General features: G+C 42.1%; 2 protein-coding genes across 3 annotated transcripts in view; one reads left to right on the top strand and one right to left on the bottom strand.

Moving 5' to 3' along the window:
- gpr155b (G protein-coupled receptor 155b) overlaps positions 1–5,366 on the top strand; it is a 31,876-nt gene extending 26,510 nt beyond the window's left edge. The window contains exons 16-20 of one of the 2 annotated variants that reach the window (XM_034216500.1): positions 224–372; positions 1,799–1,894; positions 1,998–2,062; positions 2,613–2,750; positions 4,299–5,366. In XM_034216500.1, the coding sequence (XP_034072391.1) occupies positions 224–372; positions 1,799–1,894; positions 1,998–2,062; positions 2,613–2,750; positions 4,299–4,683 (833 nt within the window). In that variant the 3' untranslated portion in view covers positions 4,684–5,366. Of the gene's footprint in view, positions 1–223; positions 373–1,798; positions 1,895–1,997; positions 2,063–2,612; positions 2,751–4,240 lie in introns of both variants that reach the window. The other variant, XM_034216501.1, reaches the window with a different exon arrangement.
- A 3,998-nt stretch (positions 5,367–9,364) lies between these two features.
- On the bottom strand, positions 9,365–17,547 carry LOC117546308 (transmembrane protein 41A-B-like). Its single transcript, XM_034216497.1, has 5 exons — positions 16,910–17,547; positions 14,855–15,005; positions 14,143–14,304; positions 13,778–13,916; positions 9,365–10,878 (listed from the first exon to the last, which is right to left on the bottom strand). Exons 1-5 carry the CDS (start codon positions 17,047–17,049, stop codon positions 10,664–10,666), a joined length of 807 nt encoding a protein of 268 aa, XP_034072388.1. The 5' UTR covers positions 17,050–17,547; the 3' UTR covers positions 9,365–10,663.
- Between the last annotated feature and the right edge of the window lie 2,194 nt (positions 17,548–19,741).

Raw genomic sequence — 19,741 nt, 5'->3', positions numbered from 1 at the left:
ATGTAGAAGAGACATGAGGAAGAGGGGACACATGTTGATGTAGAAGAGACATGAAGAAGAGGGGACACATGTTGATGTAGAAGAGACATGAAGAAGAGGGGACACATGTTGATGTAGAAGAGACATGAGGAAGAGGGGACACATGTTGATGGAGAAGAGACATGAACAAGTGGATTTTGCACAATAGGTGACCTTTAATTTATATGTTTCATTCCCTCTCCAGGCCACAGTGGGGCGCTGTTTGACGGGCTGCCGAGCTCCTCCTCTGAGCAGCCGCTGAACCTGCCCCCCCCCGGGCTGCAGCCCACTGACGACAAACAGACGGTCAGACACGCTCTGCTCTGCCTGCTGCTGTTCGTCAGCCTGCTAGCGGTGAGAAAACACAGTCATTTAAACCATGTTGGGAAAATCCTGAGTGTCCTCTTCCAACATGAGAGTCCACATGATAACAAAGGTATCCCAACTGTAGCTGTGAACATGACAGGATGTGTGATTACCTAGAAGAGCATCAGGACTGTTTGAGGCATATGATAGCTATGTGATTAACATGATGATTCAGCCTCTATGGAGAGAGACATCAAGCATGCTCATTTCTGACGTGGAGCTAATCTGAAGTAAACATTGAATACTGCTTTCTACTCCTCCATCTTGTGACTGTAACTCCCTCTCTTGGATATCAGCATGTGAAGGACACTGTTCAGGAACTAGTTGATGCTCTGTATGTGATGACTCCTTCCATTTGGAGAGGATCACAAACACATGGATCCTGAGGTTGAAGCCAGGATTTTGAAAAAAGTCAATTTTTGTTAGAAAAAGTCAGAATTTTGAGAGAAAAGTCAGGATTTTGAAAAAAGTCAGACATTTTGGATTTTGAGGGGAAAAAAGTCAGGATTTCGAAAAAAATGTTTTGAGAAAAAGTTACATTTTTGAGAAAAAGTCAATTTTTTTGAGAAAAATTCAACATTTTTTGAAAAAGTCAGAATTTTCAAAAAAAGTCAGATTTTTTTCAATTTTGAGAAAAACTCAGTATTTTGTTCAGGACAGGATGTATGATAATAAGAACCAGAACCTCCATCTTGTGACTGTGTAACTCCCTCTCTTGGATATCAGCATGTGAAGGACACTGTTCAGGAACTAGTTGATGCTCTGTATGTGATGACTACTTCCATTCTGGAGAGGATCACAGATACATGAGATTTTGAGAAAAAGGGAGAATTTTGAGAAAAAGTCAGGATTTGGAGATTTTGAGAAAAAGCCAGGATTTTGTACATGACAGGATGTATGATTCCCTAGAACAGTGCTTCTCAAAGTGTGGTCTGTGGACCACTGGTGGTCCGTGAGCGCCCCCTAGTGGTCCGTGAGTATATTGGTAACATTTGAAATAAATAAATACATTTAAGTTTTCCGCACTCCGAGCGAGCTTAAGTTTCACTTTCGATCGCATGATATAGCCCAGTGCAGCACCTTCGTCACATGTTGCCACTTGTTTGTACCATTTTCAGGCGATTTGTAATCTGTTCTAGAAAAACGATGTGTTTCTGGATATTTGTGGAGTTAGGTGGTCCTTGGTATGAAAAAGTTTGAGAAACATTGCCCTAGAAGAACCGGTATTCCTCCATCTTGTGACTGTGTAACTGATGACTACTTCCATTCTTGAGAGGATCATAAATATATAGATCCTGATATTGAAGCTCAAGCCGGTGACGAGTGATATTTTTCTAACAAACCGCAATACAGTGGTGCAGGAATGAGTCTTAATGCCAGTCAAAATGAGTTGTCTTCCTCTGTGTGTGTGTAGAATCTGTCCAGCTGTCTGTGGTGGCTGTTCAACAAAGATCCAGGAAGACTCTACCTGGAGCTGCAGTTCTTCTGTGCCGTGGCAAACTATGGACAGGTACCACTGAGTGTAGAGTGTCTGTGCGTTAAATATGTCAACATGACCTGATTTGAGCCCAAAAAACAACTATAACTAACATTCCTCTTCCTCTTTGTCTCAGGGCTTCCTGTCCTTTGGGATCTTCGGTCTGGACAGACATCTCATCATCCTGCCCTTCAAGAAGAAGTGAGTGTTAGAGCTATAAGGAGCTCAGAGCTAATGTATAGATTATCAGAATCCAATCCAACTTGATTTATATAGCACCTTTAAAAACAAGAGTTGACCAAAGTGCTGTACATCAATAATTATATATAAAAAGCAGCATAAATACATTTAGACAAAACCGATCGGACAAAACAAACTAATGTAAAAGCACGAGACAATAAAAACCCTACTTATAGCAACAGACTGAAAACCCTCATACATGAACGAAACGTTTTAAAACACAACTACATAGAAAACCCGAGTGTGTGTGTGTGTGTGTGACCTAGCATTACTATCCTTGTGGGGACCTACATCTGTTTACACAGTCACGTGTGGGGACTGGCTTCCCTTATGGGGACAAAATGGAGGTCCCCATGAGGGGAATCATTAATTTTAGGGTGAAGACTTGGTTAAGGTTAAGGGTTAGGATTAGGCATGTGTTGGTTATGGTTAAGGTTAGGATAAGTCTCCAGGAAATGCATGTAAGTCAATGTAATGTCCCCTGAAGTGATGTATACATGGTGTGTGTCAGGTTTCTGTGGCTGTGGCAGGGCAGGGAGGCGGAGGATTTGAGTCCCTCAGGTGTACCGGAGGAAGTCAGACTCACCTGTACGCAGTTTGTCCGATACCACAAAGACCAGTGTGTTCAGGACATAGTTCACACACGCAGGTAAGAGTGCTGCTCTGGGTTTTGTATTATGTGTCGTTCAGTGTGTGTGTTCTCTGTGGAAAGCATGTGCAAATATGTGGTGAAAAATGACATTCTTACTGCTTGTTGGATTCATTTTTCTGTCAATTGAGTGGCATTTGAGAAAATGAGCATGTTCTTTTGTATTCCTTGATTTTGTTCTCTTTTGGCTGTGTCCCTGCAACATGAATTGTGATTACTTTCCACAATGACTTTTCTCTGCATCCTCTTTGCATGTCATCCATCAGTTGATCTGTTTTGCTGCACTTACTGATGTTCTCTAACCACAAAGTAATGATCCTGTTCAAAACAAATTCAAGTTGATTACACATTCATACTGTATGTTGTAAATGTGTAATTTTGCAGAAATCTTACAATATTTTAAAGGGGCCCTATCACGCTTTTTGGGGTTTTCCCTATCCAGTAGTTATTTAGGTTTTTGAGACATGTCACAGGAGAGACACAATACTGATATACACCTGAACATCAGCAGGAGAGGACTCTTTAAAGTAGAGACACTACATACTGATATACACCTGAACATCAGCAGGAGAGGACTCTTTAAAGTAGAGACACTACATACTGATATACAACCTGAACATCAGCAGGAGAGGACTCTTTAAAGTAGAGACACTACATACTGATATGCACCTGAACATCAGCAGGAGAGGACTCTTTAAAGTAGAGACACTACATACTGATATACACCTGAACATCAGCAGGAGAGGACTCTTTAAAGTAGAGACACTACATACTGATATACACCTGAACATCAGCAGGAGAGGACTCTTTAAAGTAGAGACACTACATACTGATATACACCTGAACATCAGCAGGAGAGGACTCTTTAAAGTAGAGACACTACATACTGATATGCACCTGAACATCAGCAGGAGAGGACTCTTTAAAGTAGAGACACTACATACTGATATACACCTGAACATCAGCAGGAGAGGAGTCTTTAAAGTAGAGACACTACATACTGATATGCACCTGAACATCAGCAGGAGAGGACTCTTTAAAGTAGAGACACTACATACTGATATACACCTGAACATCAGCAGGAGAGGACTCTTTAAAGCAGAGACACTACATACTGATATACACCTGAACATCAGCAGGAGAGGACTCTTTAAAGTAGAGACACTACATACTGATATACACCTGAACATCAGCAGGAGAGGACTCTTTAAAGCAGAGACACTACATACTGATATACACCTGAACATCAGCAGGAGAGGACTCTTTAAAGTAGAGACACTACATATACACCTGAACATCAGTACAATAGGGCCCCTTTAAAAAAACACCTCTACTCACTAAAACATTGAGTTTCTGTTTGTTTTGACTCTTTTCTTTTATCGTAACATAAACGTCTACCCACTATTCTTTGCTGCTCTTTATTAACCGTATATACTTTCTTCCTTCCTGCTTCCCTTTGCCTGCCCTGTTTTTCCTTCCTTCTCTAAAAGAGGCTCAGGGGAAAGTGTGAGCGGCTCCACCGGTGAATCCTTCCTCTAATAATGACAGGTTTGAAGAACCACAGGAGGAAGGTGGGGCTTTGAGACATTCCCCCTCCCATCGTCCTCTTCATCAGGAGATTCCAGATGAAACCAGCGCCCAACTCGAGAGTAAAAACCAAGCACATGTTTCCATCTCTGAGGAGCAGATTCCCCCGTCTACTGACACAGATAATCCTCCCCTCCTACGCCAGCATGATCTCCATCTACACGCCACCATTGACAGTGCGTTTCGAGGCAGTGATTTAGTGGACTGGCTGGTTTCGAGGGGCTTGTGTTCGGAGAGGACGGACGCCATGTTGTACGGAGTTCGTCTCCAGCAGGGAGGAGTGTTGGATCGACAGCACAGATTCAGAGACGAGCCCTCGCTGATGTACCGCTTCACAGACGAGTAGGGGCTACATCATGTGAGAGGGAGCGAGAGGGCTGCACAATTTATTCAAAAGTGATCGTGATATGGACTAGTCGTGCGATATCAAATCAACATTTATTATAGCCCCAAATCACAAGAAATGTACAAATACAAACGTCATAGCATAAAAATGATAAAAACATTATACGACATGACACATCAACATAAGTCTTGCCATGTGACTGAAGTGATGGTAATAATAATGCATTTTATTTATATAGCGCTTTTCACAACTCAAAGATGCTTTACAGTATGAGGGAGGGGAGACAAACAAGGACAGGCAAACAAGTAAGTACAAAATAAAAAGGCAGTCAAGAGGAAGTTGATTGAGAGGGGGGGGGTGTGTATAATGATGATGGAAACTAGGTGATGGATATTAGTTTGCAAGGAAGACACAGATGGCTTTTGAGTTTGCTTTCAAAGGAGTCAACGGAAATAGCTTAGCGGACGATTCCAAAGGAGAGGTGCTCTGAATGAAAAGGCTCTGATATCAAACTAGCAGGAAGAAAAACATCTGCTTATAGCGGCTGGATTTGTTTTCCTTTGACTCCAGAAAGTTCAACCCTTCTGTGAATCAGAGGTAAATCAAAGCGTCTAAATCCAAATTGCATCTTGTGCGGTCCACTACCGACTTGATGATACCAAAACCACGACAGTCCAAGTAAATCAAATATATAACTAGGCTGGCACGTGTTATCACAATCTGAAACGTATATGAATACACGCTTACAGACATCCCTGCTTTAAGGCACATGTCTGCCTAAACAATAACAAACATGGCCTCAGAATAATCCAAAAACATCAGTATATAAATCAATATTTACTAAATTACAAAAATAGTGGTATCCATTAAACTGAAATTCAGTCTTGCCAACAAACCCAGAAATAAATATATGCTAAATATTTGTTAAATAACACTTTGAATGAAGAATTGTGGACAAAACAGATATGTGTGGTACAACACAATATTCGTTCAATGTAGTTCTCAATGATGATTGGAATATCCTGAATCATATCGCAAATAGTTATTTTTTCCAAATTGTGCAGCCCTATTGGTGGAGGTGTTATATTTAAAGTTCATGTATTCATGGTGTCGGCCTCTTGCTTGTCCACTCCCTGTCGCCAAAATGTAAAACCACCAGGTCCTGTGAGGCTTTATTTGCACCTCCTTGAATAATGGTAATACACACGATAACTGACAACGAAACAAGCGCTCCCTTTCTCTCGGCTCCGGAACAGCTCCATTTGAATTAAGGACTAATAACACTTCTCTAAATTGAAGTGGCGTTGATCATAGTTGTATCACTGATCCTATACAAGATGTGACGAGTGTTCTTTCTGGGTTCCTGCGAGCCAGCCAACTTCACGTCTTCATTACGTGAAGGACAAGCGTTCACGTTCATCGGCCTCATTTCGTTTCCTTTGAGCGAGGAGCTTCTCACTGAAAGGCTTTCCTGCTCGCTCCGTTTGATCTTGTTTTCGTTCAGATGACATTCAATCATCTTGCCTGTTTTCCAGTATTAGATATTTTGCACGTTGCGTCTTTGAACCACTCCGGTCTACAGTATGTTCCCGCATGAACAGACGGACTTCTGCTCGGCACTGAACATCTTTGCACTGACTGATAATGTCCTGTGATGATGCTGCGAGATGAGATTTTGTGTTATATTTGCATCGTCAATTTAAAACGTTTATTGAGGACTACCTGTGGTTATGCCATTTGATAAATTCATGGTGGAACATTTGCACAGATGTCTGCAAGCCAAACCTGGCACAAGGGATTTAATACATTAGTCTATTTTGGGACACAGATCCAAAACAAATTACCAAGATTCCTCCAGAGTGTAAGAGATAAGAGAGATCGTACTTCTCTCTTGTCTTACACTGTGGAGGAAGTGTAGTGAGAAACATTCCCCACACATCTTTATCTAAAACAGGTCTGTTGGAGTTGTTTGTTTTGTGTTGTTACATTTTGATATCACTGATACAACTACAGTCCCAAACGGGCTCCTAACTACGGTGTCCGACACGTGCCAACACGCTACGACGACCCAAAACATTTCCATTATGAGAAACTTGAGGAAACATGCAACGCGTTTATTGAAACCGCTGCAAGAAGCTCGAACGGACCCCAAAGGACAGTTAGACGTTTCTCCTAATGGACGGTTTTGACGCTGTTGAAACTCGTTTGCACCCGAAGTACCTAATGTACCTAATGTACGCAAATCTGTCCTAAAAATGGTGAGTGTAAGTCATTCCCTTTGCTGAGTTGTTTCCAGATGTTTCGGCTCCTACACTTCACTTCTGTTTGCCTGTTAGGTTGCTGCTGATTTGTGATGCTACTGTGAAATGTGCAGTGTGTTGCAGACGAGGGATGGATGGGGAGACATGCACATATGAGCAGAGAGGACTGTTTGCTGTATCTTTCACATACCTCAAAGCTGACTTTATAAATCAAAAGGCAGCCAGATTTAAACACACACACACACACACACACACACACACACACACACACACACACACACACACACACACACACACACACACACACACACACACACACACACACACACACACACGGGCGGTGGTGGCGAAGTCGATAGGGACTTGGCTTGGCAACTGGAAGGTCACCAGTTCAAGTCCCGGCAAGACCAAGTGCTACCGAGGTGTCCCTGAGCAAGGCACCGTTCCCCACACTGCTCCCCGGGCGCCGTTCAAAATGGCAGCACACTGCTCCTAACATGGGGGTGGATGGGTCAAATGCAGAGAAACAATTTCCCCACGGGGATTAATAAAAGTCCATCTTACACACACACACACACACACACACACACACGTAAGATGTCCAGTGTTTTAAACGTGTATTCCCCTCAAAAAATGTTGTCATTTCTACCTGCATTCACAAATTACTAAATCGTAAAAATGTCAAATTCCTGCATTTAAAGTCTAACTTAATGCCATTAGTGTCGGCATCAAAATGTACTTAAAAAAACAAAAATAAAAGTACTCGTTTTGGGGAATCGTATATTAAATTACTAGACTATGATTTTTGATTCAATAATGTGTTCTCACTGTTAAAGGTGGAGCTAATTTCAATTACTGTTATGTACTACTGGAGTAAAAAGTAGAATAAAATGAAAATACTTGAGTACAAATATGTCAAAATTGTACAATACTTAAGTTAGTGTACTTTTACATCCCGCAACTGCCTTTCACACGAAGTAAAATGTCCAATAAAAGGACATTGATGTGCTCTCTTCATCGAAACGCCTCTCAGAAACGATGTGCATGTATTTCCTTCTGAGTGTTTTCTGCACACTGACTCCACATTTAACACCAGGTCGTTGTGTTTACTGAGTGCCTGCATATACCTGTGTGTGTTTGAGAGTGTGTGTGTGTGATTCCATGAGGTGTGAAAGTGTGTCGTTGCTTTGTGTATCTGTTGATGTTTTAATGTGTTGCTGTAAAGTCAATCAGGGTGAACCACTACGAGAGAGTTACAAATAAAAAACTGTCTGCATCCAAAATCACTTCGTCTCGACACTTATTGAGGATTGAAATGATTCAAAACTGGCAGCTGAAGACAGAACAGAAAACCCTGCATTGTTCACAAAATGTTGGTTTTATTTATATATTTATTTTAAAGATTGTGTCTCCCCTGAGCAGATTAGAGGAGAACCAAATCTCTCCGGAGACCTTCAGGTACACAAAGTCGTTTTTTAAAACTTAATGCAACAGTGAAAAAACATTGTTTTACTCTCCAAGGTATTCATAGACTGTGCTGATGAAAGAATATCTTTTTATTCGGGACTTGTTTTACATTCAACACCCTAAAAAGTGGAGCCATGAAGCTCACAGAGCGAAAAGCAAGAGCAGTGACACTGGATAAATCCTGACCTCCAGAATACAGGATTTGAACTTAAAACAATGTTTTCTTTTACAAAAGATAGAAAAGATCTGTTAAAATATGGTTGCAGATTGTCCCTTGTGCGCTGAAGCTTTTCTTTGATAACAATTCTCTATAAACTCTAATTTAAAAATAAATAAATAGCACAATTCTTAAACAGCAAATCAGTAACACTGATAGCAACACATGTCAAGGTGCATTACTACATATTAAAGGCTCTGTATTTACACATTCTCTCACGACAGTCTCCAATTAAAACAAGAAAAAAGGACCTCAGTGTTCGCTAACTTCCACTAGCTACATGTGTCAAACTCAAGGCCCGGGGGCCAAATCAGGCCCTTGGTGGATTTAATTTCGGCCCGCAGGATCATTTCTAATCACTACGCACACCTTCCCTCCATCCTGAGGGTCTCCTCCGCTCAGAGCCTGAGCCCAAACATTGATGACCTTGCACCCAAGATGAGATGCCAAGTATCTGAGCTAGCATCACAGAGCAGCACACTGAGTTTAATGGATGTTTCCTTCTGCACTTTCTCTCACGACAACAGGGCATGTTTGGTTTCTCTTTGAGGGGAATAGTTTTGTTGAAGCTGTCGTTGGCCTGTGGGAAAATGTACTCATAAGAAATGACTCTGGAAAAGCTGCAGATAGAGCCATAAGAAATGAATGCAGCTGATTATTTAATGTTTAATGTTGTTTTTATAGGCAATCATTTAAGCTTTGTTAGTTCCAGGTTTAATATGTGCAATAAGTTCATTTCAATAAGTTCTGCAATAAACATTGAACCAGTCCGGCTCTCCACTAGTACCCATTTTTAAATATTGGCCCACTGTGTTTTTGAGTTTGACCCCCCTGAGCTAAACAAATACATCCATATAGTATCCACACACATTGAAACACACACTCTTCACAGCATCCTACAGTAAAATAAAATCCATGTAAACAAGGTCAGAAAAGCATCAAAATAGAGACAACAATGAAAATATATTGCCCTCGTTGTGCACAGCTCGTGTTAAACGCACCTGTTTAAGACATGTGTAAGTACTTCAATTATAATGGAGATATTTAAACAATAACATATTCAAAAAAATAAATATGTTTCACGCAATTCCTGGCACCAAAACAGCTGCAAACATTCAGTGAGAGAAGGGTAACGTGAGGAGGAGAGACATTGTTTTGCTGGTTAATTGTAAATTACCTTTAAGGGTCTTTAAGGTGTAGTGACGTCGAAATGTAAAAAACAATACAGAAAGAATCAGGTTAAAGCTATGATAGGAGGCATTTTGTTGCATCTTGTCAGTGAAAAATGTATAACTATTCCACAATATATAAATGGAGAGAGGAGAGAGAAATAAAACAATTGTTCTTAATTGTTATTTTTAAGGGGCTTAACTTTAGAGTTGACACATCTAAAAACCCTCTGCATTCCCACACAGGTGTTTTCAGTTCTTCATTTACCTATAAGAATAACGTATGTGTATTATTTCCTGCACTGACAGGAGCTACAGAGCTGACAGGAGACTCAGGGAGACGTCAAGTAGGCTATACATGTCTTCTTGGATTAACTGAAGACAGCTTTAAAATACAATGTTCTCATGTCAAGACATTCGCAGTGATTTCATTCATTTGAAAGCTGCTGTGCCACCAATCGTCATTACAGTGTATGTCATACAGTAGGATGTGACGGATTAGGGCACTAACCTCAACTTTTAAGACCTTGTTTTTACTTAATGTAAAGAGTGTATGGCCTATTGGCGAATATATGTTTTGGCATCGAGAGATCTTTAGGGAACTGAGAACTGAATTTCTGATAGAATACAAAAGAAAATATCAAAACGTCTCGTGTTTGTATCGTCATATACATCCTTCCCAGAATCCCCGTTCCTTCTGCTCCTTCCTGATCTGACCCTGGCTGTCTCTGATCATTATGTGAAAAGAAAGGCTTCATAAATGTTGGTGGTGGCAGAACATCTCGGTCGTTTTGTCTGTCAATCCTCCTTGATCAAGCTTCAGTATCGTAAGACATCAGTTTCCAGTTTATTGCTCCTTCTCAGAATCATCGTTCCTTCCTGATCTGATCCTCTCGGTCCATGCCGTCCACCCTGAGGTGAGCCTCTCCGTAGCGTTTGATCACGGCTCCGGGCAGCAGAGCCATGAGGGCGATGGCTAACAGCTGAGCCAGAGTCGCCCAGGAGAAGATATCGTCCAGAGAGGAGATCTCCGACAGGATGGAGCCCGTTCGGACACAGATGAAGTTATAGGGGATCAAACCTGGAGGAGAAAACAGGAAGTGAGGGTCATTTATTGTGTGAGATCATGATTCACCACAAGTTTGAACGACTAGTATTTACTTAGTATTTGGGGGGAATTAAACCATTACACGTGTGGTGGTGATCTATTAAAGAAATGCATGACAATATTTTAAGAGATATCTAATTTGGTGTAAAGGCACATGTATGACGAACGTTCGGCATTCGTTTTTTAAGGTGTGGTAAAAACGACATTTTGCCGAAGCATAGAAACGTTTCTTAAGGTTGCTGAGGAGTGGGAGATAGCGGACAGGATCACAATTGTAGGAAGAGAAAGGGCTTGCAGTTAGATAGCAGCAGAGATAATATACCCTGTTTAGTGCACATCACAGCGGCTTTGTCAATGCTTTAGCTGAGTGTCGGAAACATTGTCGGACTTCATGTCAATAATTCAGCAAATCATCAAAACTATGTTCAAATTAAAGGTCACCTATCATGCTATTTTTAGTCAATAGCATAGGTCTCAGATATATACAAATATATAAAAAACATGTCTATGAAGCAGAGGTTGCGCTAGACCTTTTCGCTGTCCGTCATTTTGACGGACAGGATCGTAAAAGTTCCGTCAAAATCCAGAATTACCCGTCGGCCTTTACACAACTCTGACGGGGGGGGGGGGGGGGGAAGCATGCTCGTGAACTGTCAACGGGGGGGGGGGACAGTTCACATGCGCCGTGTTATGCATGGCTGCTGCACCTCGCATGCACAGCGTAAAGCCAAAACTCACAGACATTGCAATGATTCGTACGGCACAGTGAGGTTTGGAAACGGTATGATTTCCTTTTTGGAGGGCATGCATAACACGGCATAACACCAGAGCCTTGCTGCGGGGACACTTTGGCACTGTTCTGAGTTTGTTCTAATCTGTCAAAAATGACGGACTGCTTTCAGATTTGTCCGTCATTGTTAAAAAAAATCCATCATAGACGGAAAATATTCGGTTAATGCGACTTCTGCTATGAAGTGTTTTGTGTATAAATAAAATAAACTTGCCTTTTGCTCAAAATACCAAACAGATCACCCATTCTAGCCACGCCTCATATCCCTCTATTTCACTTCCTGTTTCAAAAGTGCTGATTTGGGGATAACGCTTTAAAAAATAATTGATAAAAAAGGAGGGGTCTGAGCTCACGCGGGACCCGGCAGTTACTGTCTAAACTAAATGCTGCCGTGATGAAACGCCATATCATGGATTATCAAGGATTCTCTCTGAAACAGTTTGGAGCTCAAAGGCTTTCTCTCTTGCCGGTTATACCACAAGGTGAGTTCCTTTTTACTTCCTGCTTCTTCACACACATGCTCTCCAGTACAGGTTAGCTCTGAGTGTTAGCGATGCTAATGTAAACACCGACCATATTACGTCCAAAACAGTCGGGCATTGTTTCTGATAGCAACGTTTCTGATTGGGCCGTGGGTCCACATTTCAGATATTACGTCATATCGGACGCAAATCTGGATCAGCTTCGTTGTTCCCCGTTTTTAGAGATTTGGGTACGGAGGAAAAGAGAGAGGGTTTTATTTTCTGACGCTGCGTGAGTTCCCTGACGCACCGGGGACACATTGATGTATAAAAGACATCAAAAAGTGCATTTTGCATGATAGGTCCCCTTTAAGTTTACAATACAGTTTTTACTGATGTTGAGTGGTTTCCAGTAAGAACACATGTAGCTTGTGCCAATTCCTTTCTAATCTTTCACTGCCATGCACTTATTGGTAAATATATAGAACTACAGCTGACATTTTAAACCTAGTATTGTACAACCTGTGCAATACACTTTAAATTAAACCTCATTCAATACCAGAAATCATCCGTTTGTCTCTGCGTAAGATCACTTCACCCCTCACCTGTGTAATAATGGCAAATGTAAAATAGGACAAAGGAACATGTAATTGCTAAATTGGGGTCGTATTTGGTAATGTGGTTTATTTCCGTTGGTTGTTTTAACATATTAAGGTTTCCAGATTAAGTGAGTGCTTCTTCTTCTTCTTTCGTGTAACGTCAGAGGTCCAACTCGGTGTCGTGTAGCCATGCCCGCATCTCTGGTCCTAAGTCGAAGAGGCTGGCTTCCGAGGGCGGTCAATATAAAGGGCAGGTGGTTATTATGTGTTCGGCAGTCTGTTCAGGGTCACCGCACTCGCATGCAGAACTGTCTGCCAGGCCCCACTTCTTCATTGATGTTTTGAAGCGACCGACCCCAGTTCGTAGGCGGGTTAGTGTGGTCCATTGCCGGCGTGGTAGGTCGTCTCCTCCTATGGCGCCATCTCCTGGGTCCCAGATGTAGCAATGGATGCGGGAGGGCCCGGCTAGCTCCCACTCCTGCCTCCAAGCAGCCGCCAACCATGCATCTCTGGAGAGGTCATCAGAGGTGGATTGAGAATCTCTTGTGCTGCCTTGTTGTCGGGAGGCGGGACTTGAGCCTACTTAGAGGCGCTGCTGTCGTTGTCGTGTTATGCAGGATGTGCCAGTCATGCTTTTGGGCTTTCCTGGCCAGGGCGAGGGTGGCAGCCTCCCGTCGGAGGCCGGCCGGCCGGAGCTATTCCCGCGAGGACTGTTAAGAGGGACACAGGGGTAGGCTTCAAGCATCCAGTTATAATCCTGAGGGCGTTGTTGATGACCACGTCAACCTTACTTGCGTGAGGGCTTCTGCTCCAGGCTGGGGCGCAGTATTCCTCTGCAGAGAAGACCAGGGCTTGGGTCGATAATCGCAGCGTCTTAGTGCAGGCTCCCCAGGTTGTTCCAGCGAGGCGGCAGATCAGCGCGACCCTTGATGGTTAGTGCTAATGTGTTAACCTTGACACACTTAGTCTTCATAGTGTGTGTTTTTAGAGTGTGTGTTTTTAGAGTGTGTGTATAGTCTCACCTATTAACGCAGAGAAGAAGAAAATGGGCATCGGGATGTTGAGGACGGGACACGTGATGTTCAGGAACCAGTTAGGAGTCATGGGGAAGAAACGGAGGAAAAGGAGGAAGAAGAACAAACTGCTACGATTTTCTTCCACCTGACAGAGAGGAGAGGAAGAGAGGGAGGAAGAGAAGGAGGAGGGAGGAAGAGAAGGAGGAGGGAGGAAGAGAAGGAGGAAAAGAGGGAGAAAATGAAGGGGAAAATAGATGAAAGCAGAAACAGAGGTTCTCCAGGCTACTCTCCAACGTTGCCTCTGTGTGAGCAGGTTAGCTCGTTTACGTTAGCACGGCTACTCTTCTAATCCACTGACTGGATGAACTGACCTTCCTCTGCAGCAGAGACACCTTGTCGGGGAAGAAGTGAACAACGTGCTGCTTCCCGAACGCTGAGGAGAGCAGGAAGCAGAAGGTGGAGCCCACTGTGGTCAGAAGGCAGGCCAACACAAGACCCTCCCAGGGCCCAAAGATCGCTCCGGCTAACATGTTCTGGAGAGGGGAGGGATGGAGAGAAGTCATTAATGTCAACTGAGCAGAGAGCGTCGTTCCTCTGAGTGTGGAATCAGGGTGAGGATCTGGAAACCTGTTGCTCTCCCTCGAGGTTCCATTTCCCCCACATTAACTCTGAGTGTTTCCTTGTCTGATGTGAGGGTCTTAGGACAGACGGTGTCATATTGACTGGCGTACAGAACGAGTTATTCGGTCTAATCGTATTAAGTCATGGGACCCTATCTCAGATTATTTAGATTCAAGATTCAAGGCGTTATTGTCATGTGCACAGTAGCTACAGTGTAGATATGGCAATGAAAAACTCAAGTCACAGATGATATGGCAACAATTCATATTCGCTGTTCAGGACATAGCGGGGGTCAGAGACAAAGTTAATACTGTATTATGGTAAGTTATTGAAGGGTTGTCCTATGATCTTTGTGTAGATTTGACCTCCAACCTCTCCTCAGTGTGTGTGTGTGTGTGTGTGTGTGTGTGTGTGTGTGTGTGTGTGTGTGTGTGTGTGTGTGTGTGTGTTAATGTGTCTCACCAGAAAGGAGGATCCAGGTATACCAAAGGACTGTTTGTAGAGATACGCGCTGCAGAACAGCAGCAGCACGTAACTGTAATGTTCTCGTTTATAAAGCTTCAGCATCTCAGCGAGCTCCCGCAGAGAGTCCAGGTCCGACGGGAACTTCAGACTGGAGGGAGAAACGGGTCAACACTTGGTAACTTAGGTTTTTCAACACATTTGTAAAACCTGTTTACATTTGCTTGTTGTTTTTTTCACAGCAGCCTGTTAACAAGCATTACTCAAGAGTTGAACATATAATAAACTAAGAAAAACTCTGATTTCTATGTCTATGTGTGTGTGTGTGTGTGTGTGTGTGTGTGTGTGTGTGTGTGTGTGTGTGTGTGTGTGTGTGTGTGTGTGTGTGTGTGTGTGTGTGTGTGTGTGTGTGTGTTGGGGGGCAGTAACAGGATACATTTGATTGAGGGACAGAAATAGAGCCGCCACACACAGACACACACACACACACACACACACACACGTCTGAAACTCAAGATGCCCACTTCCTCTGTCACCTGCTCTGACTTCAGTATTACTCGTTCTCATTGGTCAGTGGAAAAACATGCTGCTCTGTGATTGGTCAGCAGCTCGATGATGCGTTAGCCCTCAGATACGTGAAACTGAATGAAAGGGAAATGTGTCGCTGTGGGCACCTTTTATTTCGCTTACGCATAACCCCATGATAAATTATGGCTGTGCACATGATTACACACACACACACACACACACACACACACACACACACACACACACACACACACACACACACACACACACACACACACACACACACACAGGTCCTGCTCTCTTGGCCTCGGAGTGTCGTGGTCTGCGTTATTCTAGCGTCCCTAGACAACCTTTACTGTCTGGCACATGGCAACACACACACATACACACACACACCCATGCACAGGAGTAATGAGATATGTTCAATATGTACTAAGGAGAGGGAACGTAAGGAGAGGAGATGATGCAATCAAACACATTTCATATTTTAGTGCTGTACTGACGTGGTTTTATTATAATGTTGAATATTTTACAGATCTGTATCTCATCAGAGATTCTCCACAGGTTATTGGCGTCTTTTAAGGGTGTGATATTCCATTGACTAAAGATTGAATTGAAACATATTTGAATTAGCCTTTACCTTTACTTACAGTGATCCTATAATAATGGTTTCACATTTCCACAGTGTTTTAAGGTAAATATGAAGGTGTTACAAGATCATAAGGGTAATCAGCAACAGTGGGACTTTCTCATTCATACAATTGTGTGTTTTGTTGCCTTTCCTCTTGTTGTGTTGCTTCTAAAATAACTCCTAACTGCATCTGAATTGCTCACATTGAATGAAGCAAACATGTATTTAGTATTGGGGGTATACGTTTTAAAACCATGGTAGCCAGATTATGTTAATCTATAGGGGAAAGAAACCACACTTCAATACAGGAGAAAAGGTCATCTATATACAGAAATCTACCACTGAATTATCATAAAACTTTGCAAAATATACCATAATTTCTGTGTTTTTGTGTCAGTAGAGTGTCTACTTTATAGGTAGGCCAACAAGTAACAACAGTTATTAAAATATTCTAGAGCAATCCTCTCATTACCAGCTTTTTTCACAACTAAACATATTTATTTTTTACGTGTAAACATGGACAAGCTAATACAATGGAATAATAAACAACCTGATCCGAGAGAGACTCAAATCCCTTTATAATCACATTGTACTCACACATGGCATTTTAAATGTAATTACTACTAAAAAACGACTATGCACACTTTATTATGCATCTGTTTATATTTCTTTAGTGTGTTCTAGTTGAATCTGTATATGTTTGTATTGGTTACTCTATGCAATGCCTCGTTTTTGTGCTGCTGTACCAAAATGATTTCCCAATTTGTGATGAAGGAAATAATAGTCAAAATGTGGGTAATGTCACTTCATATATTTAAATGTGATTTCTTCTCCACTTTACCAACTGTATATTCAATGCATTTTAAAGTTGCATAGTGTATTCCCATTGGCCCTACCTGTACTCCTCCACCGTCTCTTCCTCCCCCTCAGAGGCCGGCTGAAGGCGCTTGGTTCCCGGGGGGAGATGAGTGGACAGCAGGTAGAGAAAGAAACTCGCAGCCGCCACAAGGGCACCAAGTCCGACTAAAGAGCGCATGTTTCCCCCCTGTGGAAACTCCCTGGAAACTGTATTTATAACAGGATGGGGAAAAAGAAAGTCGACGTGTTGCGGTTCAGTTGGAAGACACCGAGGAAAGGGGGTGTCGCGTACCGGGGGAAAACGCGCAAATGCCGGCTGACATTCTGGCTGAGATCGGCTGGAGGATCACATGGCAACTTTTTAAAAGTCGAGGGGAAAACCAGTGTTGTTTAAAAACGCACACACAGCAGGTGTTTCCCTTCTCATCCTCTTCGGTTTCCTCCCTTCAGATCTTGTTTCGAAACTTGCTCCAAATGACGGATATTAAAAGTTATTTTACTGAACTTTGTGAGCGCACAGCTGCTGTGTGTTGTGGACGGTCTGATCATGTATTTACACGATTGAGCCACTAGAGGGCGACATGGTAAAGGCCATGTGTTAATGTAATTATGCAGGGGTCTTATTTATAGATCAGGATCCTTTTAGGCATCACTGTACTACATATACATATAGGAAAATACATCAAATTGTACTAGAACACATTTAAAGTGAAATATAAACTTCACTGGTCTTGACAATTTATTTGACATATTTTAAATGGGAGAATGAAATTAAACTAACTGATCTCCAAAAACAGTAAGATGACTGGACTGGACAACCAATTTATAGTTCTCATTATTCACAACTAACCATTATATTGAAACATGTTTCCCTTTGTCATGGGATTTATGTAATATTTAAAACATTGAAGAAGACTTGCTCAAGATTAGCAGAAAAAGAGGTATAAACGTTATACCCCTTTTTCTGCTAATCTTGAGACACATGTACTTTATACTATAAAGTACATGAGTATGAAGAAGAAGAAACAGTGGAACTTTTCAAATGTAATGCGACTTTATGGATGCATCTGATTCTGCAGTGAGACACCAACGAAGAAGAAGATTAGCAGCAGAACACGTGCAGAAAGGTGAGTGAATCATGACATATAACTCTGTTATAATATATGGTGCAAGCTCGTTTTTTTTAGTGTGTCTGTGGCTGCATCCGCTGTGATGTTAACGGGATGTTTATTTATGTCTCTTAGACTTAATGTGTTATTCTGTATTCCAAAATGTGGAGACGCCGCGGTGTACTGCTGTTCTGCTCAGGCTGCAAAGTGTATTTATTGTAGGAATTGTGCAGGAATCATTATTTGGCTCTTATGTTGACATGTTAAAGTATATGTTTCCGCTCCATGTAGCTACTGTAAGGAGACTTTTGAGCTACTTGCACTTTACTGGAGTATTTTACATGCATGCTACTCCATGATGTGTAAACTGATTTTGCACTTGTGTGTTTTTGGCTGCACATACTTTGCACCTGCTGTGGTGTGCTGCTGGCTTTTCATGTGTTTTTTTGTTATGAATTGTCTGAGTTTTGCCCTCTTTCTGTTTTATTGCAGCCTAAGCTAAGAAATAATATAACTGCGATTTTTCTGACAGATATTGCGATATTTGTTTTTAAGCGACCCAACAGAAGTTTGTTGTAAAACGCGGCCTGTTAACTGTGTTCTTATTCTCAGCGTCCAGGAAAGAGAAGCTTAAAAAGGAGACTAAATGGAGTCTCTGGAGGTTCAACATTGGTACTTTAATTAATAAAAAAGGCGCGGTAAAGTCACAAACAGGATATGGTTCGACGGGAGAGAAAGTCTGCAGCTTTCTCTCCCAGGGGGTGGCCGTGCAGAAGAGAGCTTACAAGCATTCGTCCTTCCCGCTTGCTCGCTGTTCGCTCCTCCTCTCTGTGAGCTGTAGTGACGTAAGGGACTTCCCCCTCTTGTTCGTCTGTGTCCGATATCGCGTTAAACAGAGGATTTCGACATTTTACATTCATTGCTTACTTCCACATGCCTTTTCTCCTCCTTATCTCTTTCATAACTTTATATGTAATACATGTTAACGGCGTCAATAGCCACTTTAATGATACTAATGGGCGGTAGTCCCGGATGTCGTCATGAAGGATTTTCAGAATAAAAGCTTAACTGGTTGTGCACAAGAACTTCTGGTTTTTCAGTATAAAACAGCATTTACACTGACGGTATGTTTAGGGTACATTATGCTATCAAAACATTGATTTTAATTTCTAACAGGCCATAACTCCGGCTAGGAAGGTCGCATCAACGTGCTCCCGTCTCTAGCACCCCCGCAGCCCGAGCTACGAGTGAAAGAACTAAACTTACATGAAACTTCCGTTGCTTTAAAGTCAAGATTCAGTTTAAGATTCACCCTGAAATAGAAACATGTGATGGAGCATTACTAACCTGACTCAGATGCTTTCACCAAACCATCTAAAGCTCCATTGGAAGCCATTTGGAAAAGGCAGGCACTTTCAAAAGCACTTGCCAGGTGATTGGATCAATCTGTCTATCCCTTCTATCATGGGCCACTTCTGATTGGTTAACAATGACTGGTACATGTGGAGCACAGCACTTCTGATTGGTGTGGATGACTGACACAAGAAGAACACAAACATAAATAAATCGCAGGCTTTGCGATTTGATAATTGCATCATTTCAAATCGCGATTTCGATGTAAAATCGATGAATCGTTCAGCCCTACCCTGTACTTTATTCCTCTACGTTGCAGTTTACGTTTTTACAATACAACAGAAAGCTTTACATGATGAGATATGACGAGGGTGTTTTGAGTTGACTTCACAATTAGTGCCACGCAGA

Source organism: Gymnodraco acuticeps, unplaced genomic scaffold (assembly GCF_902827175.1).
Source record: "Gymnodraco acuticeps unplaced genomic scaffold, fGymAcu1.1, whole genome shotgun sequence".
Classification (NCBI taxonomy): domain Eukaryota; kingdom Metazoa; phylum Chordata; class Actinopteri; order Perciformes; family Bathydraconidae; genus Gymnodraco; species Gymnodraco acuticeps.
Note: the sequence above shows the minus strand (reverse complement) of the source record. Positions and strands in the feature narration are given on the sequence as shown.